At 46.5% G+C, this 27,943-nt stretch overlaps 2 protein-coding genes across 2 annotated transcripts in view; one reads left to right on the forward strand and one right to left on the reverse strand.

Moving 5' to 3' along the window:
• The window catches only part of Abhd12 (abhydrolase domain containing 12, lysophospholipase), a 62,173-nt gene extending 36,748 nt beyond the window's left edge, over positions 1-25,425 (forward strand). Inside the window, exons 2-13 of the mRNA XM_057780239.1 lie at positions 561-685; positions 8,046-8,151; positions 10,455-10,574; positions 13,359-13,389; positions 14,838-14,883; positions 17,785-17,914; positions 18,812-18,849; positions 19,197-19,276; positions 20,165-20,247; positions 22,575-22,653; positions 23,497-23,624; positions 24,833-25,425. Coding sequence (XP_057636222.1) covers positions 561-685; positions 8,046-8,151; positions 10,455-10,574; positions 13,359-13,389; positions 14,838-14,883; positions 17,785-17,914; positions 18,812-18,849; positions 19,197-19,276; positions 20,165-20,247; positions 22,575-22,653; positions 23,497-23,624; positions 24,833-24,872 — 1,006 coding nt within the window. The 3' untranslated portion in view covers positions 24,873-25,425. The remainder of the gene's footprint in view (positions 1-560; positions 686-8,045; positions 8,152-10,454; positions 10,575-13,358; positions 13,390-14,837; positions 14,884-17,784; positions 17,915-18,811; positions 18,850-19,196; positions 19,277-20,164; positions 20,248-22,574; positions 22,654-23,496; positions 23,625-24,832) is intronic.
• Positions 25,426-26,430: 1,005 nt separating this feature from the next.
• Pygb (glycogen phosphorylase B) overlaps positions 26,431-27,943 on the reverse strand; it is a 45,653-nt gene continuing 44,140 nt past the window's right edge. Inside the window, exon 20 of the mRNA XM_057780238.1 lies at positions 26,431-27,942. Coding sequence (XP_057636221.1) covers positions 27,790-27,942 — 153 coding nt within the window. The 3' untranslated portion in view covers positions 26,431-27,789. The remainder of the gene's footprint in view (position 27,943) is intronic.

Here is a 27,943-nt window from a genome sequence, read left to right on the forward strand (position 1 = left end):
TAAATATATTTAGAAGTGTTGAGAACAGATGTGGGATTCTGTGGGACGGGTGCAAGGGCTGGTCTCATTTTCAGCCTCTGCAGTCTCCAGGACCTGGTTGGGCAGGTTCTGCTGATGTCCTGGGTGGAGGGACTTCCTGCTTCCCACGAGCAGCTAATGAGTAACTCAGCACTGAGCTGGCTCAGAGCAGGTTAGTACAGTGAGGCTTCAAGGCCCAAAGAAGCCAGACACTGCCAGGATGAGATGGAAGCGGGGCTCTGATATCAGGTGGGATGCTTTCTGAGGGCCTTTTGTCTCTGCTCAGTTCTTACCCCAGGGCCAGTAGAACAAATCAACAGGACTGCCTTTGACTCTTAAGAAATAAAACGTTCCCTCTAGTACAGTTGAAAACTCAAAGACTGTATCAGTTAATTATCAAAAGCAGATGGCAGGTCACTTTTTATCAGTATCCTCTGTGTGGAAAGATGCCTGTGGCACTTGTTTAGAGATCTGAGATGCAATTACTAAGCCGGCAGAATCGTACCTACTGCCTTTTGACCCATATTGCTTCTGTCTCATAGACGAAAGAGCCTGTGGTTCCGACTGAGGAAGATAATTCTCTGTGTTCTGGGGTTCTACATTGCCATTCCGTTTCTTGTCAAACTGTGTCCTGGGATACAGGCCAAACTGATTTTCTTGAATTTTGGTAAGTCCTTTGTATCAATTTTTCTTTGCTTTTACTTAGAGTTTATTTTCACTGTGGTGGCTGACTTTAAGAGATGTCTTTTTATTTTAATTGAGATTGAACTTACATGTAGTATGATGTATAGATTTTAAGTGTACAGTGTGGTGGGAAGTAGAGCCACCACCCAGACTCAGGATTGTATGGGTCTGTGACCTGAGAAGTTTCCTGCACTTTTTGTCTAGTTGAGACATGGCGACGATGGCTTACCATCCAGTGCTGCATTTGGGTCTCTAGGTGAAAGTACTGCATTGAAGGTGATTATCTCCCTTGAGCCAAAGTAGATAAAAATGTTGAAAGCATGAACAGTTGTCTGAATCTGTCATCTAGAGACATGTTGTCTCTTGTATAGTGCAGGTTAATTGAAACCATAGAAATGAACAGTACCTTTAAAAATAGTAATGATGAAGCCTTATGGGTTTTCTTTTAATTTTTATTATTGATCCTTCTTTTTTTTTCTTTCTTTCTTTTTTTCTTTGTCTTTGTTTTTATTTTTCAAGACAGGGTTTCTCTGTAGCATTGGAGCCTGTCCTGGAACTTGCTTTGTAGACCAGGCTGGCCTTAAACTCACAGAGATCCGTTCATCTCTGCCTCCTGAAGCTGGGATTAAAAGTGTGTGCCATCACTACCTAACTGGTTCTTTTCTCTAAAAACAAACAAACAAATAAATAAACAAACAAAAAATCTGTTTTGTTTTTCATAAAAAGAAAAAGAAACTGACACATTTTGATTTTTGTGGAATTGTGTGCTGTTTACAAAACGTTTTAGGACCTTGCGTTAACATGGACCCTGTGTGGTTCCAAAGCTGTTTGGGGTGGAAGAGGAAGGGAAAGTGAGGAAGGATTGTGCTATAAGGCAGGAAGCAGAGGGCTCTAGGTGTGTTCTCTAGAAACAGTCCTTTCAGAAATATCATTTTGTACCCAAAATGAGGCAAAGGAGGGTGCGAGGCATTAACTCTGGCCGTGAAAATGGCTATGGTCAATGTTAGAATGGGATGAGGTGGACTCCTCACCAGATCTTTGGCAAGGCTGGTTTACAGAGTGAGCTCTGGGCCCTTGTGTGTTTGGGAGCTTGAGACTCAGAAACTGGCTTGATGCTGTGCGACAGAAGGTAAGCTTTGGGCAGGTAGAGGGACTGTGAGGGTCCAGTCTGTGTGAGACTGTATAGCCCAGGGCATGATAGAGCCAAGGATGCAGGGCAGATTGGAAGGCATGTCTCAGGCTTCAAACCCCCAGTAGTCATAGAATTCCAGGCTCTGTAAGGTCTGGTTTTACAAATTTTGAATGTTTAGTCTATAATAGACATAACTGTAGAAAGATACTAACAAAGAATTTATATTTTTTTAATCAGTAAGAGAAACAAAAATATGTGTGCTGTTTTTTAAGAGAGATTTTAGTTTTTCAAGTGGAAGGTCCTCAAACTTCTAGGGATTCATGATCTCTAAGTTAGGTAACTTGTAAGTAATAAACTTAAGAAGAAACAAAATTATTAGGAAAAGTGAGGTAGTGTTGTTTTTCTGAGTTAGTGTCCCTTAAAGAAGGCACAGAAAAGATGGTGGGTTTGCAGACACAAAGACGCAAGAGCTGTAAATTTATTGGTGTAACCATTAGAACTGACCCATACAGCCTGGGGCTCTGTGTTCTCTGCTGTTTGGTACACAGTCCGGTGCCAGCAAAGACCTGGATTGGACTTTTTCTTCAGTCTGCTTTAGGCATAGCCCACGGTTTTGCAGTGCTGCTTTTCTGAAGAGATAGAAACCGTTGCCACAGGCTCAGAACTTTGGGTTCTTGGTCTGACCATGTGTCAAGAGAGGAGGTTGTGTAATGACTGCTGCCCAGACTGATGCTCCCCACTAATGTTTTTCTTCCACTGCTCACCGCTTGGGGGCAGAGGGCCTGGGGCAGGTTTGGTTTGGTATTGTGCTGATTTTGGAGTAGTGGGATTTAAACCCAGGGCCTCACATGCACTATACCAGTGAGTCCTTCCTTGGGCAGTGATGCTGAAGGGATAATAGGATAAAAATCTATCTCTGGGTTGCTGGGTTTTGTTTGTTTTGCTTTGCTTTTTAAGTTACTCAAGGGGCTGGGGAGGTGAGCCAGTGGATAAAGTGCTTGGTGCTTAAGAATAAGGATCTGAGTTTGGATCCCCAACACTCACATAAAAACTGAATATGATGACACATGTCTGTAGTCCTGGTGCTGGGTGGTGGAGAAGGGCTGATCCTGGGCCTTACTGACTAACCAGCCTAGCGGAAACGGGTGAGTTCCAGGTGTAGTGAGTCTGTTTAAACAACTAAGGCAGAGGCTAGGCATGGTGGTGCATGCCTTTTACCCCAGCACGTGGAAGGCAGAGCCAGATGGATCTCTGTCATTTCAAAGCTAATTTGGTCTATATAATGAGTTCCAGGCCAGCTAGATAGTGAGACACTCTAAAAAAAAAAAAAAAAAAAAAAAAAAGGAAAAACGATTAAGAAAGATATCCTGACATTAACCTCCAGCTTCTGCTTGAGCAAGCATAGTCCCCCACCTCCATACACACACTCCTCAAAAAAAAAAAAAAAAAAAAAAAAAAAAAATATATATATATATATATATATATATATATATATATATATATATATAAGACTTTTTGAGTTACTCAAGGGCCAGAGAAAGGCTCATCAGGTAAAGCTTTGCTGTCTGCCAGCCTGGAACTCACATAAAGGTGGAAGGAGGAGCGGCCTAACTCTACAAAGTTGTCCTCTGACCTTCATGCCTGTGCCCTAGCATACACATATACCACCCACTACAAAGAATAAATAATAATTTTTTAAATTACTCAAGAATTTGGCACTTATGGATGTCATTTTAGGGCAGTGGTTAGCCATCACCACAGCCTTTTCCACAGCAGTGCTGGCCTGGCCCTCTTTGCCATGCTTTCACTGTGAGGCCTGCTCTCCTGGGAGGAAAGGGCAAATGGCTCAGGGCTTGCTGGTTTTCTAGTTATAGTGTGGACAACTTTAATTGCTGTGCTTGTCTCCTCTTTCGGCTGAAGCATTTGAGGCTTTGAGGCTGGAGTTTTACCTCAAACTGGGAAGGCCTATGCATGTAGAAGTTCTTGTCTCTTCCAGATGGGAGTCAGGACTTGTTGCTCTCCATCCTGACAATCTTTAGGGCTCACAGCATGGTTAATATAGTCATGATTGTATAGCAAATTTCTCTTAAATTTGCAGTCAGATAAGTAAGCAGGATTGATTTGTGAGTCTCAGGTTACCAGTGGGCATCTGATTTGGATCTTTACTATGCTGCAGAAAAGAATTTCAGCATGAGCCAGAGCGAAGCAAAGTATATGAGTTATCTCAGTGTTTAGATGGAAAATCATTGAATTAGTACCTTTTCTGTTACTAAGATTAAACACTGTGACCAGAAGCCACTTATGGAAGAAAGTTTATTTTAGCTTATGGTTCCAGAGGGGTAAGAGTCCATCACAATGAGGTTACATAGCAGTAAGCAGCAGGAAGCTGAGAGAGAATCGGAAGTATGCTGAGGCTATGAACTCTCAAACCACACCTTCAGTGATCTAATTCATCCCTCCCACACACCCCATCCCAACAGCGCCACCAACTGGGGACCAAGTCTTCAAATAGCTCAATTTACAGGGGACATTTGTCATTCAAATCACTACAGTCATGTAGGAAAAAGAATAATACATAATCCCAAGACATGGGCCTAGGCTTCTCAGGAGAGTCATGCTAAGGTCAGCAAGGTGGCTCAGCAGGGAAAAGTGTACAAGCCTAAGGACCTGAGTTTAGTCCCCAGGACCCACAGTAGAATGAGTTGTCCTGACCTCCACATACATTCCATGGGATATACACAAATGCCCACATTCACACACATAAGCATACATATACAACAGTAGTTTTTTTTTTTTTTTTTTTAAAGAAAGAGGCATACTTAAGTGTTTTTACAATGGCTGCATATAATCCTGTGACTTTCTAGGTTCCATTTGTCAAAGGATGTAACTTAAAACAAGGTTCAAAGACTAAGCAAAGCTCAAATGCAAAAAAAAAGGCCTAAGTGAAACTATATATGCCTTTTTACTTTTTCTTAAAGAATTTACCTTTGTGAATAAAATTGTAAAGTGGCTTTCTGATGTGCATTGTTTAGATTTAGTGACAAGATGGGGTCCTGTGTAAGCACAGCTCACTTGCTGTTTTTAACATCCTGCCTGAGATAGCATCTGGAGGTTCAGGAAGACACCTATCTCTGTGGGCAGTTTTGGCCCCATCAGTTATGTTGAATTTTTTATTATTATTATTATTATTTTATTTTTTGTTTTTTCGAGACAGGGTTTCTCTGTGGTTTTGGAGCTTATCCTGGAACTAGCTCTTGTAGATCAGGCTGGTCTCGAACTCACAGAGATCTGCCTGCCTCTGCCTCCCGAGTGCTGGGATTAAAGGCGTGCGCCACCACTGCCCGGCAGTTATGTTGAATTTTGACTTCAGTGCCCCCATCAGCCACAGAGGCAAACTGGGTGTCAGTGAGAGGCTCTTCTTCCTGTTCTTATCCCTTTAATTTTTTTCTCTTTTCAAGTTTTTTGTTGTTTATTTTTGTCTTTCAAAACAAGGTTTCTCTGTGTTAACAGTCCTAGCTGTCCTAGAACTCACTTTTATAGACCAGGCTGGCCTCAAACTCACAGAGATCACCTATCTCTGACTCCTGAGTGCTGGGATTAAAAGTGTGAGCCACCACTGCCTGGTTGATTTTTTTTTTTTTTCTTTTTTTCCCATCTTAATTTCTTTTTTTTTTTTTTGGTTTTTCGAGACAGGGTTTCTCAGTGGTTTTGGAGCCTGTCCTGGAACTAGCTCTCGTAGACCAGGCTGGTCTCAAACTCACAGAGATCCACCTGCCTCTGCCTCGCGAGTGCTGGGATTAAAGGCGTGCGCCACCACCGCCCGGCTTCCCATCTTAATTTCACCTGCAGATGAGGCTGCAGCTTTCAAGTTCCAGTGTGGTCAGGTCATAGAGGGAAGCTTGGGATATGCATGTACAGCACAGGAAGTAAACTTCTTTCTAGTTGAAGCCCTCATAGGCCCCACTGTTACCAAACTTAAGTAACAGGACAAAAGACCTGGCATTTCTATCTTCCTTTCTGTGCTGCCATTGCCCTCAGGTCGGGTTCTGTTCAGTCCTCATGCAGACCTGCTGATGTTTCGTGGAGCTGGTCTTCAGCCCCCGAAGATTTCCAGCAGCTCTAGTGTGTAGAACAGCCTCCACTCTACCTTCAGGCCAACCAGTAAAGGCGTGCTTCCTCCTTTGTTCAGAGAGCAACCAGTGCTGGCTCCATTCTACTTGTAAGCTGGAGCCCCACTAAAGCTTTGCATGCATTCCTTGCTTTGTTTCATTTCTATTGCTTCCATGCCAGACAACTTCCAAGTCTCCAGTAACACCACTGGCACAATAAAATCTGAATGCTTTAGTATGACTGTCCATTTTCCTGACAGGTCTTCAGATTGGGTGGCTTAAGACAAAAATGCTGTCTCACAGTCTCAGTGGCCAAAAGTCTAAGATCAAAGTGTTTGCACCCTCTGAGACACCTGGATAGAGTCCATCCTTTCTCCCTCTTCTCATTTTCCTGCCTCCCTTCATTCTGTGCTAGGGATGGAACTCCAGGGCCTTGTGCATAGTGGGCAAGCACTCTACCACCGCCTGCCTGTTTCACCAGCTGCCAGTGGCCTGTAGTCTTTGGTATGGCTTGGCTTGTAGAAACTCTACCCATCTACGCACAATCTTTATGTGGTCTCCTCTTTTAGAAGTCTGTTAGACATGATGGGTTAGAGGTTACTCTGGAAACCTCAGTTAAACTTTGTTACTTTGAAAAGACCTGGTTTCTAAGCGAGGTCAGAGTCTTGGGTTCTAGGAGTTTGGGGGAAGATGTTATTCAGCATTTAACAGAAACTTAAGAGGAGATTTAAAACTTCAGCCTGCTTCTTCAAGGAGATGTGGATTAGGAAGCTAGTGATGTGAGGAATTCCGCTCCCAATGTGACCTGGGGAGATGCTCAGAGGAATTTCTAGAGAAGGAGCACATGCATCCTGTGTCCTCATGAGTCCGATGGTTCATTTATTCAGCAAGTGTTCATTGAGGCTAAGAGGTATTTCAGGAAGTGAGTTAGACCTCCAGATGATATGTGAAGTTAGTCTTGAAACTCCCCCTTCATCTCCTCCCAAAAAGCTGTGAATGGATTCCTTCTAGAGCTCGTGATGACCGAGAAGTCAGGACCATCCTGCTCTTTGTTGCTCCCCCCCATGGCGAGGGTAAATTACACCTTAGGGCTTGTGTTTTTGGTTTTATTTAATTTGGTTTAATTTCATTTAAGTTTTTCATATTTCCATTAAATTTTTCTTCAAAAAATGTTTGCCATTGCAGTAAAGTACAGTGATATGTAAGGAAAAAAATTTAAAAGTCCCTCTGCACACTCACACTTGGCGTGTGTCTCTCTGCATCCCCCCTTCCAGCCACACATGGTGTGGTCACAGTTGTTGATGTCCTTAGCTTGTATCTGCAGTGACAGTAGGGCAGTGTCCCTCTTATCTGCCCTGTCCTGCACATTTCCTATAGCGGATGTGTCCATGATCTCCCGTAGTTTGGCATCCCAGTTTATCCAGTTGGGGCCCTATTGGGAGATGACTATACTGTAAGACTCTGCATAGTAGCCTTGAGTTCACTGCAGATGAGTTTTGTATTTATTCATTTTGATGTCTTTTCTGGGTTAAGTGATGTCGCAGAGACTTGAGAACCTCTGTGCCTCCTTCCCTCTTGTACCTGTCATCTTATCCATTGCCCCTTTCCAGTGTCCCCCAGTCACCCTGACCTCAGCTTTTAGCTGTGGCTTAGGTGAGCCCTTCTGCAGGGTCTTGTCCCCTCTGTGTCTTCCATATCTTGTGCCAACTTATCTTGTTAAAGACCGTCCTTTCCCTTGCTTCCGTCTTCCCCTTAAGCAACCCTTCCTGGTTTCAGGCTCCACTCAGGCTGTGCCCTTACTCCAGTGTTTTCAAGCTGTATTTCAGGTTTTAGCCTTACCCCCTCCCTGAAGTGTGCCTCTCATGTGGCAAAATCCCGATAGAAAAACACTTAGTGCCTTTTCAGAGTTTCTCCTATGCTGTGGGGATGGGGTGTTTGCTTGTCAACGTATGTGTCTCTGTGTATGTGTGTGTGGGGGGGTAGTGGTTATATATTGCAGTGGTGTGTGTGGTGTGTGCTCAAGAGGGCATGTTAATACAAAGGTGAGCATGTGTGCCCATCCTCTCCCATTAACCCAGACTTCATCTCTTTGTCCCCTACAGTGAGGGTCCCCTATTTCATTGACTTGAAAAAGCCACAGGATCAAGGTTTGAATCATACCTGCAATTACTACCTCCAGCCAGAGGATGATGTGACTATTGGAGTCTGGTAAGTGCCTACAGCCAAGCCTGCAGGGTAGAGGCACGAGCTTCTCTGGCCTCTTCAGGAAGCTATGAGGGCCCTGCTCAGCTTGGGTGGTCTGTGGACACCAGGCTCAGGGTGCTGTCCTGCTCAGGTCAGGTGGTGTCCAGGACACCAGGCTTGTGGTGCTGGGCTTGTTTTTGTCTTCATCTGTCCTTAAGACCAAGGGAAGAACTCAGCTAAATTTGATCTCAGTGGTGCAGAGTGAGACGGCACCAGACTCTCTCCTGGGGTCCTTGAAACAGCAAAGGCTTTGTAACCACATTGTTTTTAGAGTCTTATTTCCAAGTTTTTTTTTTTTTTTTTTTTTTTAAACCAAACAGTCTAGAGAAAAAAAGGAATGTAAGCACACAATCAGAAATACAGACTTGAGTGTAGCTCTTCAGAGAAGTGAATGCCTCCTGCCTGTAGGAGGGATGTCTACTTTTCTCCATAAATTTACACTGGACATAAGCCCTGTGACTTCTCTGTGGTTTCCTTGGGATGTATTTTAATGGCTTTTTGTGTAAGTGATGATCCCTAAACAACTGGGTCAAAATTGACCAGAACTGCATCAGCGTTTCTTTTTTCTCTCAGAAGCAGCTCTGAATAACTGCCCCTTTATCTTAGCCGGGTCTGTTTCTCAGTTCCATAAAGTCTCTTTCTGCAGCCGTAGAGACCCACCATGTATGTGAGATGTTTGTAAATGAACCAGTGAGCAGGCTGCCAGTGTGGATGAGGGACTTCACATGCTTCCCTTGACAGTCTGTGGTAAGAAGGGAGAACAAGAAGGGAGGCTCTGTTCTCAGCAGAGCACTGGGAGTAGAGTCTTTTTGTCATTTTCTTTTTTTATTTAATTGAGCAGTAGCTGACCCATGTGTGCTTTTGGAACTTTAAAGAATCTGACCTGCTTTGTCCAGAGCTGTGTGAGGGTAGAATGATTGGCCCCTAACCAGGATCAAGGTTCTGTCCTGTGCAAGAGGAGTATACTGGTGGTTCTTAGGCAGAAAGCATTGACAGCCCCTTTGTACATTGTTAAGTTCCCACAAGAGTTAGAGTGATGGCTATGCAAATCTCGAGGTAGTAGACAGCTGATGTCTGTCCACCTAGACCATTCCATAACCTTGGGCCTTGAGAAGCAACAGACTCCACTCTCAACTGCCCTCACGACGTCTTTTCAGATCCCACCCCCAGCTTCTGCAAAGGCCTGAGTGCAACCCAAGCACCATTCTCAGCTACCAGCTCAGTATCAGCTGCCCTCTACTGACATGTTGGAGGTGTGTTCACTGGATCTCTGCCAGGAGATCCGAAATGAGGTAGTCTGGCTTCTATCAGAAGAATATCAGCTCCAGACGTCTAAAATAGGCTGCCATCTTTTCCCCACTACTCCATCAATGCTATATATTGCCTAAGCTGGCTGAAAACTCCTAGAATCTAGCAATCTTCTTGCTCAGCCTCTCAAGTATCTGGTATTGTGATTGTATGAGAGTGATAATTGTAGTGGCCAGAAACACAAAAACACGATCCTCATGAATAAACAAGAGAGATGCATTAAAATGAGAAAATAGCCGGGCAGTGGTGGTGCACACCTTTAGTCTCAGCATTTGGGAGGCAGAGGAAGGCAGATCTCTGAGTTCGAGGACAGCCAGGTTACACAGGAAAACCCTATCTTGAAAAATCTGAGAGAAGCTGGGGAAAATATGGGGGCGGGGAAGATAAAAGGGAGCGAGAGAGAGGACAAACTTGGCTACTTGATTTTTTAAAGATTTATGTCATTGGTGTCTAGAATGAATTTGGCTAAGAATTTTAGAGGAAAAGTAGATATCAATTTATACCCTTCCCAGTGATTATCAGTATTCATTTTGTCCTTTGTATTATCTCTGAAGGAGAATTTGGCCAAATAGAATAACAGTATCTAAGATCCTGGGTCAGCCTGGCTAATGATGAATTTGCCCATGTATTTGTGGCTCTAGAATGCAGGAAGGTTCTATCTAGGATGTACTAGTTAATGCAGGATATATGTCTCTCATCTCTAGATAAAGGCCACTAGAACAAGCTGTTTGACCAACAAGAGGTTCTTTTGCTCTCTCTAAGGCTATCAGCAGTGACCTTGCAGCTTACAGTTCTAGTTAGTTATTTGAAGGATGAGATAATATGCTACCCACCTGCTTGTCCACTTGTATATAGATAGGAGCCCTGCTGCTTTCTGTTTCCACAGACCTTCATATAAGTGCTACTGTCTATGCCAAAGGGGCATCTGACTTTGCGTCCTTCTCTACTTCTGTCTCTAGGCACACCATCCCCTCCATCTGGTGGAAAAATGCCCAAGGGAAGGACCAGATGTGGTATGAGGATGCTTTGGCTTCTAACCACCCCATCATTCTATACCTGCATGGGAATGCAGGCACCAGGTAAGCCACACATGTGGTGTGACCTCCATGCAGCACCTGGCTCCTTCTTCGGCTGGAAATGTTTTAACTTAGACTATCTGAAATGGGCCTGTGGTCTACACAATCAGGTTTACTGACCTGCTGCATGCAAGAGAAACTTTTCCAGAACAAAGGAAGGTAAAGTTCTTTTGGAGCTGGGAGAATTTAGAGACACTCCAATGTGCTGAGGACCAATGGGTCTCTACCCAGAGGCCCCTGGGAGATAGTGCGGAGCATCATACAACTTTGGAAGTTGAATTTGAATCAAGTGGAGGGGGGGAATGTGCCTCTGCCAGAGAGACTGAGCTCCTGCAGCCATAGTGTGTTCCTTCCTCCTGCTTTGGATCAAAGGGCACTGTGTCTGCTGGTGTATGATTTAGGAAGCAGGGCTTCTCTTTAAGGAAGTGGTAGTCATTTAAAGAAGGGGTGGTGATGACCCTTGTTGGTGGCTCCAGTACACCTTGAGGAAAATGCTGGCTCCCTTTCACCTTTCTGTGGTTGTCAGCCCTGGTCTGAAGAGTGGCAAGCAAGTCTGTCTTACCAGTGAGAGAGCACCAGGGTGTAGACTCGGGCTTCACGGCTGTAGGAAGAGGCACACCACTTCTCCTCCTCCTCCTCCTCCTTTTCTTCTTCTTTACCCATCTCTAAAAGAGAAGCAGTATTTAAAAGTGGCCAGAGGGGAAGCTGAAGACTGAGCCTGCGTGGGCATGTCCTGGACTGCCTGTGTGGGTGAGCTGTCTGCTAGTAGTCTTGACACAAGCAATGGCAGTGTGTCCTAATGGGCTGTTGGAAAAGTACACAGTTGGTGCATTTGGGCCTTTCTGGTTTATCCAGATGCTTCTCATGAGTGCGTTTGATGCCTTGGACTTCAGGCTGGCTTAGGCTGGATTTGCTCTCCCACCTAAAAAGCTCATGTGTTTTTTACACCACAGCATGTTGTTCAAAAGGGGTAGAGGAGGTGGAGAAGTACATTTTTCTAAGGAAAGCATTGTTTGAAAATTCTAGGGTCCGTTTTTCTATGCTTCTTTGGGTTGCCTGTGAGAGAATCTGAAGGAGCCAGAAGGGAGGCAGGCCCTTCACCAGCAGGCAGTGTGAGGGTAGCTGCGGGGTAAACGTTTTATAGGTAGAAACAGCAAGAAGAACAATGTGTGGGTCTTTCTGTGGGGAAGGCAGTCCTGGGTAGTTATGTGCCATGCAGCAATGCAGAGGGCATTGTAGAAAGAACCCAGAAGCCCAGCCCACGAGGTTGGGCTCTGTGCCAAGAGCAGAATGTTTGGCTACTGACTCACCCTGCTCTGCACAGTTTATAGTCTGCTTTGTTGGGGACAAGCTGCAGTAGGTTTCTCTTCTGCTTTTTAAAGACCAAGGAGCTATAAACAGCTCTTGTTGCATACTTCCATAAATGAAAAAAACATAGTTGGCTGTGACACATGTTTCTGGTAGTCATGTGTTAAATGAAAAGGTCAAAGCTTTTCTGTATCTATGTCTGAAAGAAATATGGTGACTGTGCTTTCCTACTCCTAGAGACTGCCTATAGTGCCTGCACTCTGTCTAGTTCTTCCTGCACCCTCATTTCTCAAAGGCTTTGGCTCACCTGAGCCTCTTCTCTAGCTATCCCTCCCTCCCCAATCATAGCACTGAAGTCTCCCAAAGGTGTAACTTTCTGAGCTCTCAGTCCTACTTTCTTTTTTTAGTCAATGGAGGGAATTTGGGGGTTTTAGGAAAGCTATCTTCCAAAGAGAACTAAAAACATCTGGGAGGATTTCCTTCTGGTCTTGAACACATTTCTTTTCATTTTTGTGCTGCAACATATTGGTTTCTCTCCTCTAACTCATTCATGTGTCCCTGCAATGGCATTCCCACTCACCATATACCTGCAATGGCCTCAGTGCTCATTATAAAAGAAAAAATAGGTTTGAAGGATGAAGAAAGAAATAAGAAATGCTTGATAGGACTCTTGTCTGCTAGGGAACTGGCCATTCCATACACTATGATGAGAGGCAAGGGCCTCCTGATGAAGGGCCAGCAGCTGGGTCCAGGGCTCATTCACCTGTGTCTAGGTATATGCCATATATGTGTATGGCACATGTATGTGCAGAGATATCAGTGTAGCCTGATGAAGCAGCAGGCAGAAAGGAGCTCCCATGATTGGGAGTCTAGATAGGAAATGAGGGTTGAAATAGGAAGGTATATGGACAAATTCCTTGGGATACAACTTCCATACACATAGGTAGCCCTGACCCTAGGAAGCTGGGGAGGGCTGAGTGGCACAGGCAGGCAGGGTGTTTTCTTGAATCTGGGCAATAAATGTGCATTCCTACTGAAAAATTAAAGTACACATGAGAATTAAGAAATATCTCTAAGATGTTGGAGAGAAGTTTGATACCACTTAGGGGGATCCAAAGAGTCATGTGTCTACCATAGATCCTTCTTTAAAGTGGTGTTTGGGATTTCAGATTTAAAATTTTAAAAAAATATATATGTATGTGTGTCTGCATGAGTTTATGTGCACTATGTACATGCAGGTGCCCACTGTTGGCAGATGGCAGAGGGCGTCCGATCCCTTGGAACTGTAGTTACAAACAGTTGTAAGCTGTCTAATGTGGGTATTGGGAACAACCCAGGTCTTCTGCAAGAACAGTAAGCATTCTTTACTACTGAACCATCTCTCTAGCTCTGACATCCAGACTCTTGAGGGCCATCTTGTGCCTTACCTTGAGCAGGGGCACTAACACCACTTCTGTTTCCTTCCCTTTCATGCTGCAGAGGAGGCGACCACCGTGTGGAGCTGTACAAGGTGAGTGCCGATGGCCCAAAGGAGCAGTGCTGTTTAGCTACAGGATGCTGGAATAGAAGGGGTCGCTTGAACTAGCCACTCTGAAAAGTCACCATTCATGGACTTGCTGAAGGTGATGCCTGGCCAGTTCTCCCATGGTTCTTCCATTGTGCTGCTTCTGGGGTGGGTTCCAGAACCAATGCATTACATGCGTTTGCTAATGACATGAAGAGCATTTGCCATTGTTTTTCATGATGTGTTTCTCAAACACAGAAATGCCGTGCGAGCTTATTGCAGGATCACCCCTGGGGTGTAGGGTGTATAAAGGCAGGTGGAATTTGAGCCAAGTTCCATACAGGCTTCATAAGTAGGCCCTGCAAGTAAATGTTCATGCCTTAGGCAAGACATCGAATTCCTTTCATTTTTATAGTTTTATTTTTTATTTGTATGCATGTGTATGCATGCGTGCACGCACCACAGTTCAAATCAGAGGAAGTCAGAGGACAGCTTGGGAGAGTTGTTTCTTTCCTTGCACCATGTGAGTCTTGGGTATCAAATTATCGGGCTCTGCAGCAGGTCTCTTTACCCATTGAGCCATCCCACCAGCTCTGTGGTTTTGTTCTTGATCTTGGGTCTTGGAATCTTGGTACAGCATGGTTGGCCCAACATACATGCCCTCCTCTCCTTAGAGAGCTGTTTGTATCTAGGGCCTATTTCGATCTGGGTAGTGGGAAGTTTGTATTCCCTTGAGTCAGTTGGATCAAGGCAGGAAAGGTAAGTGACTGAGAAGTTAGCAGTTCCCTTGATGTTTCTGTAGTAGAAAAGAATCTCCTTGTCCAGGCCCACAAGGCTTTGAGTGCAGGCTAGGAGAGGGCAGGAGTCACCAGGCTGCCTAGGACAGTACCATGTCTCCCTGAAGGTGGAATGCTAAGTGGCTCGAGGTGACAGTGGTGATGTGGAGTCTCTTTGATTGTTCTAAGTATACCCTCGCCAGTATATTGGACACTGCACTTGAGCAATGATCTTAATGAGAGTGGACAATGACAACTAATTAATCTGTAGGAATTTTTAAAAATAATAGAAAAATTCACCAAAATCAGAGAAATACTAGGTTGCAGTGAGGATCCTCAAACGAATTCTCTGAGGTCCACCAACATGCTGACTGCCTCAGGCCTGCCGACAGTATCTGAGAGCTGTCTGCTGCCCTGTATTGCGAAACATCCTGGGAACTGTAGGAGCTGGCCACTTGGCCGTGTAAGCAGCAGCAGAAAAGGCATCCTTCCTATGTTGCTCAGCCAGAGGAAGTTCTACATTCTACAGCAACAGGCCCAGGCAAGAGCTATATGTCAGCAGTCTGTTAAGCTTCCACTGTATGTAAGACTCAGGACAGAACTCTGGATGGGGTTGGCAGGAAGCAAGCTGCTCAGTCCAAGTCATGTTGCCAATGATGGATGTCTTCCATTTCACAGGTGCTGAGTTCCCTTGGTTACCATGTGGTCACCTTCGATTACAGAGGTGAGGTTCTTTTTTAATGTATCCCTCAAAAAAACCAAAACAGCCGGGCGGTGGTGGCGCACGCCTTTAATCCTAGCACTTGGGAGGCAGAGGCAGGTGGATCTCTGTGAGTTCGAGACCAGCCTGGTCTACAAGAGCTAGTCCCAGGACAGGCTCTAAAACCACAGAGAAACCCTGTCTCGAAAAACCAAAAAAAAAAAAAAAAAACCCAAAACAAACAAAGAATGTATCCAGGCATGCCCTCACTTCTGATTACACGTGATGGACAGACTTGAGAGAGAGCTTGGAAGCCAGGCAGGCAGTTTGTGTAATGCTGGGCCTGTAGGGCTGTGCTGTCAGTGGGCGGAAGGGTAGTAGGCATCCTGCTGTAACTTCTGGAGGCTGACTTTACTGTCAGTGTCCTGGTAGTAGCATTTAAATACAGAAAATACTGTCTTTTCTCCTTACTGGACTCAGGATTTTCCCTGCAGCTGGACATTAGACACTAGCTTAGTAACAGAGCTAGTCTTGGTGAAATGATGAAAACTGGAAAACGGTTCACTGAGAACAGACCGATTCCTCTGTCTTGATGGCCTTGCTTCTTTCTTTTTGTGTTTAGTAGGGCTGCCACTGGTGTGTATTCCGAGCATTCTGATTAATGAGCAGCAGAGATACTTTTTTAACAGTGAGCAGCTGTTTAAAAGGGCTATTTCCCCACAGGGTCTCTACTTGGAGAGCTCAAGGGACAAAGACTGCTTAGCTAGCTTGTTTACTCTTCTGGAGGAGGGCAGTTACTCACATGTTCTCGGGCTAAGGGACTGGGAAAGGGTGGAAGCCACTGCCACTTGCAAGTGGGACTTACATTAGTTTTCTTGTGTTGATGTAACAAATTTCTACAAGCAGCATATCTTAAAACAAGACAAATTTATTATCTTGTAGTTATGGAGATCAGAAATCTAAAATCTTTAGCCCCTGTGATAGAATTAAAGTGTCTGTGGGCTTTGTTCTTCAGTGACTTCTGGAGATGCCCCATCCCTTGCCTTTCCTAGCTACAGAGGCTAGTGCTGCAGGAGCTCCTTCTGTTCCTTCAGCCAATAGCCTTTAAGATACCAGCCCAAAGCAGGCCCTCATGTTACAGACCAGTACACTCTTTGGCTCATGGCTGTCTGAACCTTGGCATTTGACCTCTCTTTCTGTTATTAAAATGTTTATGAATAATTGGGCTTTCCCAGGTGATCCAGTATCGCCCTATCTCAAGGTTGGCCTGTTGTCATTTCCATCATATCTGGGATCCCATGGCAGGCAGCATTCAGACAAAATGCTTAGTCACTCTAGGTGCTAGCATTTGTGGGGTTCTACAGCTGCGCACACACCATCAGCATTCAGACAAATTGCCTAGTCACCCCAGGGCCTTATGCCCTTCGTAATCTATGTGCATGTGTAGCATGGCCACATAATCTATACATATGTGTGCTGTGACTACATAAGCCCCTATACGCATGCGCTGAGATGCCTTTAAAAGGCAGACATGCCCACCCATGCTCTCTTTCACCATGTTTCTTTCAGACAGGTCTGTGCACCCTCTCCCCTTTCCTTCCTCTTTATTAATAAAAACTCTTAAAGTGATAATGTCATAGCCCACTAGTGGCTTTCTTTCTTTCTGCAGCTCAACTCCTGGCATGAGGGTCATGTGTTTACAAACTCTGTTAAGATGTGGGCTTCTCCAGGAGTCACTGCTGATTGCAGTGATAGCTTTTGATAAAGAAAGTTCCGTCAGGATGAATGTTCTGAGCCAGGCAGTGGTGGCACACACCTTTAATCCCAGCACTTGGCAGATCTTGAGTTCAAGGCCTCCTGGTCTATAGAGGGAATTCCAGGACAGCAACAATTCCAGACAGAGAAAACCCTGTCTCAAAACAAAACAAGGATGAATGTTCTGGGCTCAGAAAAATTTACTGAAGAGCTGAAAAGCCCTGCTCCTTTTCCTGTCTTCTTCCTTCTCCGTGCTGTATAGTTTTTTAGAAACATTCTTCCTCAGTGTGCTGAGACCCTAGGGTGATGAAAAGAACACCTCCTTCCTTCTGTGTTCTCTTCCTGTAGTCATCTAGAAAAGATATCCCAGGCATCTCTTTTCAGGCCGAGTCTCTGCCTGTCTGTGTGCTGTGGGACCACTCCAGTCTGTCTCTGACTCTGCTCCTATTTTCTGTTACTCTGTCTGTCTCTTCTTGTCTCCCATATGATATCCTAAGCTCTTACTCAAGTCCCTCCTCAGTTCTTCTTCCTGGGGTTGGGAGACTGAAGTGATAATTGTGGGGTTTGCTCACACAGCAGAATGCATTTTTAAGCCTTGTGGTGTATGCAGATCATGTGATGATGACTCAGTGCTGAGCTACTAGAAAGGCAATTGTGCTTGATCTTTGCTGGAGACTGAGGAGGTCAGAGTTCCCTCAGGAGGGGAATCTCCAACCTCCCTGCCTCCCTGCAGTTCCACCACTTCCTCCTCTCTGACCTGGTCCTTCTGTGGGCTCTGGGCAACCTGGGCTCTCTTAGGGGCACTGCATTCTTCTGGTCGTCATGAGCTTCAACACTGGTCTATCAATAAGAGTAGAGGAAGAACTAGCCTGGAGGATGTTCACACCTGTGGCCAGGCACTAGAAGGCATGTGTTTGAGGTTCTGGTGTGCGCTTTGCTGCCTTTCTTCTGTTGGTTACCAGTCTGATGTGCATGTAGAGCGACAGGAGCCTCTGGTGTGTCAGCCAGCAGAAGTAGGACAGGTACACTTCCAGGCCCCCTGCCTGTCTCCCTGCCACCAAAGCTGGAGCGGAAATGAGGGCACAGATGTGGGACTGCAGATGCTTACATGGCAGCTTCTGTTGTGGCTGCTTCCCTTCACAGGCTACCTTTGACATTCTTCTTTCTCAGGTTGGGGTGACTCAGTGGGAACACCATCGGAGCGAGGCATGACGTATGATGCACTCCATGTTTTTGACTGGATCAAAGCAAGAAGTGGTGACAACCCTGTGTATATTTGGGGCCATTCACTGGGCACTGGGTAAGCGCTTTCAGGCAGGAGGAAGACTTGGTGAAGGCAGAAATAATTTGTGACTTCTGAAGCAGCCCAATGCCTCTGAGCCTATAGCATCATCCATTCTTACAGTCTTGGTTCCTGGCCCTGTGGTAGAGGGTAAGGGAGTGGAGTACCATGAGGGGCTAAGGAGAGACTGGATTTATATAGCTATTTTTCAATTCAGAAGTGCTTTAGGACCAATATGGGCAGCGGAGATGGCAGCCAGTGTTGCAGGGAGCTCTTGCCCCCCAGAGCTTCTTCAGAATGCCCATAGAACACCTAGACGGTGTCAGGTATGAATTAGTGTGTGCTTACCAGCCATTGAGTCCAAAAATGCTATGTGGAGATGTTTGGAGCAGCATTGTCACTTTGCTAGGTTCAGCTTAGCAAGGAGGATCAAGAAGATCTATGGGAAACCTGGATTCTGCTCAGCAAGGTCCCAGGTGTTCTTAAAAGAGCCTTGGTCCTCAACCTTCCTGATACCTTTCCCTGCAGGTACACTGGAGGGAGAATATGCCATGGAAGGATACTGACCATCTCTGTGGCAGTCTGCATAGTATCTGCCTCGTGTTATCCTAAGACAGCAGGAAGTCACATGACAGTAGCACTTGTCACCCACCAGGATGCCAGCTGAAGGGAGGGGACAGGGAAACCTGTGGGAGACTTCCTGGAGAGAGTTCACAGCCTGAGGACAGGAGGGTGGCAGGGTGGCCGTTGTCACCTTTTAAGAAGGGTCAACTGATGACTCTCCTTGTTTCTCCCACTTACCCCGAGCCCCAAGTTAGCTTCAGGTTGTTTCTCTGGGCACTTTCCAGGATCTGTGCGGTCTTATTTAAAAACATTTTCATTATAATTCAGCTGAACTCTATTTTTTCTTCCCAGAGTGGCAACAAATCTGGTCCGGCGCCTCTGTGAGAGAGGTGAGAGAGCCAGGCACCGTGGCTGGGCACCTTGTTCATGTTAGTGGTCCAGCCTCTGCTACACATTCTTGCCAAGCAAGTTCTAACTGGCAGGCAGCACAGTGATGGTATGAGCTGACCATCAAGGGTGGGGCTCCAGGTGTGCTCAGGGTGTACCCAACCTACCTACCCTCCCAACAGGATCCTCAAAAGTCGTCTGGGCCCCGTGGAGGCTGGGAATGATGGTGGTGGGAGGCCTGCAGAATGGGTACATGGGCTCCCTGTCCTGTCTAAGCTCCTCAGCCACTCAACCCCACTGGCTCTATCACTTCTTACCCACTATCGGCTCTCTGTGTTTGCTTATCTAGAGACGCCGCCAGATGCCCTCATATTGGAGTCTCCATTCACAAATATCCGTGAAGAAGCAAAGAGTCATCCATTTTCAGTGGCAAGTATATTTCATTATTGACATAATTGCTATGAGAGTAAGATCAAGTAGATAATGAAAATAGTTTAGTTTGACATTACTAAAGAACTCCCAGTTCTAGGCACTGACCTGCCTGTAGAGCTGCCAGAGAAGGGGGATAGCTTTTAGCCAGGGATACTGGTACTACAGGAGGCCTTGCCCTGTGGCCTTATTGTATACTAGGACCCATGTGGCTTCACTGTCCACTGGTGCTGTAGAAGGCTGCAGATTCTCTCTCTTCTTGAGTGGAGTCTACACTTTGGGTACTAGAGGATAATTGGAACCCAAGCTTGGTACACAGGAGAGCTGGACTTCCCAGTAATGTCTCAGAGTAAAGCATAGGTAATCCTTGCTAGGGACTCTAGGGCAGGCTAGTCCAGTCCCACCTTTCCCTCATCAGGTGGGATCCATCCTATCCTTCTGGCCTGCTCTCCCCTTCCCACTTCAGCTCCTGACCAGTGTGTGTTCTTTATTCTGCCTCTTGACATGACCTCATGCTACCACCTGCGGGCAGAGCGCCCCTTTATTTCCTCGCATATCATTGGTACTTGTTATTTTCTGACATCTTGTGAGGAAGCCAGCCTTTGATCCCTATTTCCTTGGTGGATACTGGTCTTTTGTCTGTGGGGAGTTTGGTTTCTAAGCAGGATTCTGGTTGTATCTGAGGTGTAGAGGCCCCATCTGATCATTGGGGCTGGCAGATGAGTCTCCTGTCCTCACCTACAAGGCTAAGACAACGTTGGGAATGAATGGAAAGAAACTGCACACCCCTAACTCCCTGAACCTAAACTGCCAGAACCCTGGGCTCTTACATCTGCGCAGCTATCTTAATCCTTCTGAAAAACGCTCTCTGTCTTGTCTTGTGTTCAGATATATCGATACTTCCCTGGCTTTGACTGGTTCTTCCTCGACCCCATTACAAGCAGTGGAATTAAATTCGCAAATGACGAAAAGTGAGTATTGTGATCGAGTGAGCAGAAAGACAGATGTAGGGACCCCTGCGGGACTCACTGCAGTGGGATTCGGGAGACTTACGGTTGGTTTCTAAGAAAGTGTCTTTTGGAAGGGAAGATCAAGTGGAGCTTTGTATTAGAAATGAGAAAAACATTAAGTGGCAGGGCAGGCAGGGCACAGGCATGCCAGGGTATGCGTGTGGAGTCAGAGTTTCAGGTGTCGGTTTTCTCGTTCAACTTTGTTGATGGTTTCTCTTGCTGTTTCTGCCATGCTGCATACTCTAGGCTAGCTGACCACAAGGTTCTGGGCCATGCTCCTGCCTCTGTCTCCTTTCTTATGTAATACAGGGGTGTTGGGATTTTAGATGCCTGCAATCACATTTATCTTTTTTAATACACACTCCAGAAATCAAATTAGTTTGTCAGGCTTGCACAGTGAGCAAGTAGATAATGAAAATACTCATTATAAAAGGAACAGTCTTGGGGCTGGAGAGATGGCTCAGCCGTTAAGAGCACTGCCCCAGCAACCAACATGGTGGCTCACAACCATCTGTAATGAGATCTGGTGCCCTCTTCTGGCCTGCAGGCATACAGACAGAATACTGAGAATACTGTACACATAATAAAATAAAAAAAAAATTAAAAAAAAAAAAGGAACAGTCTTCTCACTGGTACAGAATTAAAGAATTTTAAAAGATTAATAGCACATTTTTGCCCGTATAATTCTTTTTTCAGTCTTTAAACCAGGACTTCTGAATTAAAGCAAGGCATTAAAGTAGTATTTAAATTTAACAGTGAACACATTGAAATAGATATTTAAACATAAAGTTTTCCTTCAAGTATTTATTTTTGTTCTAAAAATAAAAATGTGCCAGATTAAAATTTTACTAAATCATTGCAAAGTCCCTTGCTGAAATATTTTTTTAATGATTTATTTATTATATATACAGTGTTCTGTCTGCATTTATCCATGCAGGCCAGAAGAGGGCACCAGATCTCATTTATAGATGATTATGAGCCACCATGTGGTTGCTGGGAATTGAATTCAGGACCTCTGGAAGAACAGCCATGGCTCTTAACCTCTGAGCCATCTCTCCAGCACCCTTGCTGAAGTATTGCCATTGTAGATCTTAAAGGAAAAGTTATCTCTTTAAAACAAATTTCTTTAAAAACAAAAGTGAGTAGTGACCTGGCAAGCTCTCCCACAACAGTAGGTGGCATATGAGTGGCTGCAGGACCATGCCCCAGTGGAACCCTTAACCTTCACATCAGCCTCATATGTGGATGGGACCTTCCTAGGCTCAGATAGGCAGTTTCTGTACCAAGGACTTGTCTTGAGGAGGCTCAGGTTGAAGGACCCAGCCCATCAGATGATCACCACTGCCTAGGGAGATAACTTTGTCAGGGAAATGCTTATCTTGCAAACATGAAGACCTGAGTTGAAGCTCCAGAACCCATGTTTAAAAAAAAGCCAGGCAAGATAATACATGCTTGCAATCCCAGTGCTAGGAAGGCAGAAACAGGCTTCCTTGGGTTCACTGGCCAGCCAATCAGCCCTGCTTGCTGAATTCTAGGTCAGTGAGAGACCCTGTTTCAAAACAAAAGGTGGATGGGCACCTGAGGATGTTGTGCAAGATTGTCCTCCGGCCTTACCCACGCGTGCATACGTGTGTGGGTAATATGCACAAGAAGTGTTCTGGGTGCCACTAGTAGGAGGTGTGTTTGGGAAACAGGCTGTCTCAGGGCTAGGTCCAGCGCTGTGTGCTAGAATGGCATTGTGCTGCTCCCAGGGGGTCAAGTGGCTACCTCAGTGGTCCTGTCCAGCCTTGTCAGCTTGTCTTTCTACTACAGCTTGCGGAAGAACTCTGGCTCTATTGGACATATTGTCCCATTTACTGTTAAAGGTTCAAAGTTAGCGTGACTTCATTGTCATCAACTACACCAAAGATTAAATAGAGTACTGATTCTTTCAACCAACAGATTTCATAGTAATATGCATTTCAATAAGCTTCTTAGAGCACTTAAAATACTCCCACTTATAAAGATTGTCTTTTTTAACTTTTAATATATCTACTGGCAAATATAATGGTTTTCAGTTTTCATAAAATACATAAGGGTCAGATGTTGACCCCTGGAATACATACTGATTTAAAAAACTAAAACAAAACCCTGAGAAGTTATTTCTTAGCTCTATAGTGAAAAGAAACCCAGCTACATTCAGACTGTTAAGCACCAAGGCAGAACACACCATAAACCCAGATCCCTGCTCTGGCTGAGGGGTGCAGATGACCTCTCTTTGGTCCCAACTTAGCCCCTTTCTTCTACAGTGTGAAGCACATCTCCTGTCCTCTGCTCATCTTACATGCTGAGGATGACCCCGTTGTGCCCTTTCATCTCGGCAGAAAGGTAGGTGCTGTGTGTCTCTGCCCCTGGTGCAGTAGGTGCCATTGGCCCCAGGTGTGGATCAAGTTGAGCGTGCAAGGTAGGGTGGCAGCCCCTGTATACTAAATGGAGTGGGTTCAGGTCCCACTAGGCTGCATCTTCTCCAGGTGCTTGACAGCCTATGAGGTCTGATGTCAGGGTCAAGACCAGACTGCTGTCCTATCTACCAGAAACTATGACAAACATGCACTAGAACTCAGGCTGACAAGGAAGGACTGAGAGGCTAGCACCCGGCCCAACTGGCAGAACTGATGTGAAGACATTCAGTCTACCTTCTTGCCTTTGGGGATAAACTGCAAGGGCCTTGCACTTGCTTCTACTAATCTGCTTTGACTTTGCTGCTAGGAAGCTTGATTAGATTTATGAAAGGAAATAAGAGAGGAGTAAAGAACACCACATGGGCTCTTGGCATGTGTTCATATGCCAAGGAGCAGGTGAGCCTAGAGGAGTGCATGCCATCCCTTCCTATGAAGCCATTCCAGAGAGTGGGAACTCTCCAGCAATGCACCTGTGATGCATGGAGCCGAGGTGGGATTACATTGTCTCTGCCATTGGAGCTGCCCCCACTTAGTTGTACTCTGGAGATATAAGGGCAAAAAGGGAAATGGTGGACTTAAGGAGTAGCCATGCCTAGTGTTTGGTCCCCGTTATCCCAGACTCTGGCTTCTTGGACCTTGGCTGTTGAAGGCTGTAATGACAGAAGCAGTGTTCATGGGCACTTGCACTACTCTCTGGAGGAAGCACACAATCTTTGTTGCAAGAGAGGCTCTGTTGGGCTCTGGGCTGATTCATCTCTCCTCTTACCAGCTATACAACATTGCTGCACCATCTCGAAGCTTCCGAGACTTCAAAGTTCAGTTTGTCCCCTTTCACTCAGATCTTGGTTACAGACATAAGTACATCTACAAGAGCCCTGAGCTTCCACGGATACTGCGGTGAGACATTCTCTCGTAACCCATGGCCTCTCCTGGACAGTGATGCCTCACAACTAGCTGTGCAGCAAGTGGCAGCCACTGAAGCCATTTGAGGGGCTCGGTGGCGTACCACAGGGTCAGTGATTCAAGAGCCTCCCGCTAACATCAAAGGAGCCACAAAGTTTGTTTCCCCCTTCTGGATAATTGTAATTAGATGGGGCATACGGTCTCCCTGTACACATTGTACAAACCCTGTGAACATGGAAAGGGGGAGTACCTAACAGTGTGTGTGCACATGCACCGTCCTTACAGACTGTGTGTGTATAGGAGTGTGTGAGCGTCCAGAAGGCTTTCAATGTGCGTATGCACCATTTCCGGTACAGGAAGAACTCAGACACAGCTTCCCAAAGGGAGGCCATGTTCCTGGCTACTGCACACTAATCATACTCTTGGGTAGAGTGTAGGCTGCAGCCCAGAAAGACAAAGCCCCATCTGGCCTGGACCCAGGTATGAGTGTGGAGTAACAAAGGGCAGAGTTTCAGGTGACCGGCCCTGCCTTCCATGCATGCCTGTCCTCCGTGCTTCTCTGCAGATTTCCGGGATCATCACCTAGCTCCCTGTCAGATGACCCAGGCTCCACCCACCACTCTTCAGAGCAGCCCATCACAAGTCTAGCCCTCCCTGTACACCGAGGCGCGGGAGGGTACAAAACTGGGCTGCTGGACAGCACAGGACCCTGAGCTCTGGGCCCATGGACAGCGACAGAAGTGGCTTAGAGGCCAGTTATTTCCAACCTGTGACTAAAACTGGTTCCATAAATTGTCTCCCAAAGAGCAGTATCCTGCCTAAAATTGTAGTCCCGACTCTGGCTCCTTTGAGAGTTTCGGAGGTAGAGCTACATTATAGTAAAGGATTCCTTGCCATTTGGGACAGGGCATTGAATAAGTAGGGTTTGGGATTGACATCTTTCCCCCCTCAGTATAAAAGGAAATATGGCAGAAAATTTCAACTGAACATGGAGCGCAAAGCCTAGCTTTGTCTCTACTTCTCCACACTGGGATTTGACCTGGGAGCTGAGCTGCAGTGCCCTGTCTGCTTCACCGAGGGCTCGCTCTTGTCAGGCCACTTAGGTTCTTTGCTGCCTCCAGTACCCAAGACTCGAGGATTGTGGGGAGTGGGATCTTAGGTCTAAGCACTTTGGCTCATGCACTTGTCCTTTTTCGGTCTAGGGAATTCCTAGGGAAGTCGGAACCAGAGCGCCAGCACTGAGCCTGGCCTGTGAAGGAGCATGAAGACCCACCCTCCTTCCCTTCTCCCCTGGCCAGCAGTCTGGCACCCAGTAGCCCAGGGTGTCGCTACCTGTGGTGCTCAGGAGCCCAGTGTGTACCTAGAAAGAGGACTCAGACACAGCAGGCAGAGGCTCCACAGACACAGATCTGTGAGGAAAACACGGTGGCAGGCAGGCGGCCCCCTGATCTGAACTTTTGGGACCCCATATGCCTTGTGCTGGGCAGAGGGAACCTGGGAGGGGCCCAGGAGCTCGGGACCACTCCAGGTTCTCTGGCACCACCACTTAAACTATGGGGAAATGGTTCTTTCTGCCCTTCCTGGTGTACACAGAGTGGACTCTAAGTGGTTCGGTTTGTCCCTTCAGCTCGTGTACCTGCTTGCCTTCCTCAGCTGACCCTGCCTCTCATGGCATCTGCTCACCCATAGTAAGGGGCACCTGGATTTGCAAGTCCTTCCATTCTGCCCACCTGTCTGTCATCTAACCTGGCTGTAGACTGAGCATTTATTTAAGAATAAAATCTTGGTGGTGGTCTATGTGTTGTTTTCTGTACAAAGCAGGAATCATTGTTGCCTCCTCTACTGTCCCAGGCAGGATCCCCACAGGAAGTACAAGTTTTGTTCCCAACTCCCAGGCACTGAGATTGGAGGCATCTTTTCCATGTCGGCTAGGTAGTCTTTTCCTAAAAGGCAGCCCCACACAGAGACTGCACTACCACACTGTGTGTGAGCATCGACACCGCCAACACACAAGCACTGCTCTTCCAGAGGATGTGACCTGTGTAGCCAGGACTTGGAAATGGGCCAGACACATTTCACCAGGTTGTCTTGATCTGAGTCTGTTTTGTCGAAGCAGCCTGACCTGAAGCTATGCACCTACAGACCAAGCAGGGCTGAGACTGTCGGAGCACAAGGCTTAGCAAGAACTGGCACGAGGAGTCACAGGGCAATGGTCCTGTATATGCAGTTGAGTACAGGTATCTGCACTGTCCACATCCTCTGTGATGCAAGATCCTCTGGGTGCAAGTTCACTGAGGACCCAGCCTTTCCTGATGGTGGACTTTCTCCAGGTCCTTCAACTATGGAATCTTAAGGTACCAGTCCTGGGAGGTCAGTGGCCCAGCGTTAGCAGAGGTGAGCTTAGATGAAGGACCCATGACTGGAACTTTATACTCACCCATCCCAAAGCACCATAGGGCATCCTAAGTGATTCTCAAGACACGGGAAACAAACCTTCCCTACATCATCTAGGGTCAGGGATTTAGTCCCACTAAAGCCGGCCCGTGACAAGAACAAGCTTCCTTCTCTTGGCCTGTAGCTAGCTGTACCCATCTTGTGTTACCCATCTACAGTTCACTGTCAACAGGACATGGCCATCAGGGAGCCCTTGGCCTCCTTGTGTAAGTGGTCTATGCCAGCAACCTGGGCCTCGTCACAGGGGGACTGTTCAGTGTGTTGCCTATCCCTTACATCCTCCAGCCTCCCATGCGGGTTACCCGACACTGAATATTGTGATAGAAAGACAGATACCACATTGGCCAACCATGGGCATAGAAGTTTAATCCATTTCTCACACAAGGAGGTAACAGCAAGTAGTAGAGTGGTGGTCATGTATTGTGGCTTCAGGGACCTCATGCATAAGGCCCCACACAGGGCAGCAGATGACCAGCCCTAGAACCTGCCCACCCCACAATCTACCACAGTGGCTCCGGTGAATTGAGTCCTGAAAGCAGACCCTTCCCAGCAAATTCTGGAGTGAGGAAAGTGAGCGGGTCCCCTGCCCACCCCCAGCCAGTACAGCGGTGCAAGGGGACAGACGCCTATGGGAGGAGAGTCCCTCACAGTTTCTCTGACAACCCACTCTCTTTTGGGCAGCACTTAATGCAGGTTCTGCCCGCGAGGAGGATGGCCCCTGTAGTAAGCGGGTGGGGACGCTCAACCTCGTGTCCTCAGTAGGCTGCTATAGCAGAGCGGAAACTGGGTCCTTTTCCCAGACCTGGCTGGTGGAAATGGAGGCAGAATGGTGCCTGGTCTTTGTGTAGACAACAAGAAATGCACCTCAGGCCATGGACAGAAGTGTTTGGGGGGGTCCCCATTACAGGACAAGTAGCTAACTCTTCAGCCAGGCAGAAATATCCTCAAAGTAGTCAGACTGACCTAGAACAATGTTTACTTGCTAAAAAGAAAGGCTTTAGCTAGTTTCAGTTCCTCATGAAGTGTTATTTCTTGTTGAAAAAGCAAAACACCAAGCCAGCTCTATAAAATTGCCAGTCCTTAACCAAGACCTCAGACATGGGATAAAGGGTCCTCTTCAGCGCTCCTCTCTTGAAGTCCTGGGTTCTACATGACACCCACGTGGTTCCACAGATGGCTACAGAGGCATGGCCTATATGGGTTAACAACCCATATCCCCAGTACAGCCAAGGGTAGAGGACAGAAGGCTGTGAGCATGAAACCTGAAGAAATGATTATCCAGCAGGGCCAAGGAGGCCACACACTGGGCTTGGCCCTACCCGACAGCTAGTGACCCAGGTACAGTAAAACACATAGAAATGCAGGCTTCGTGACAGTTCCCTGCCCAGATTCTAAAGGTTCTAAACTAAATACTTAAGCTCACTCAGCTATGTGCAGAGTTTTGGGGGCTCAGCTCCACTCCCTACACATCCTCTATGGGGACCATCTCTGCCCATCTGTGCTGTGAACTCTGCAAGAGTTCTTTTGCAAGAAACCAGGAGGATGCCACACACCCCTTTATCCAGGTCCTCAAAACCATTCCCATGGCCCCTCCTGGAAACAGAGCGCATCGGATAGCAGGGACCAGCAGCTGCTTGCAGTGCCTGAAGACTGGCATGGGCACAGGGTCAGCCAAACAAGCTACTGGTCTCACTGTGTGGGGTAATTAGTCTTTGGGGAGGTTGGGGGGTGGGATCTGCAGGTCGGAAGGCTCTACGCCCCAGATCTCCCGGGCATACTCAGTGATGGTCCGGTCACTGGAGAACTTGCCAGAGCAGGCAATATTCCTAATCACCTTCTTGGTCCACTCCTTGGAATTC

The sequence above is a fragment of the Chionomys nivalis genome, chromosome 9 (assembly GCF_950005125.1).
Source record: "Chionomys nivalis chromosome 9, mChiNiv1.1, whole genome shotgun sequence".
Taxonomy (NCBI): domain Eukaryota; kingdom Metazoa; phylum Chordata; class Mammalia; order Rodentia; family Cricetidae; genus Chionomys; species Chionomys nivalis.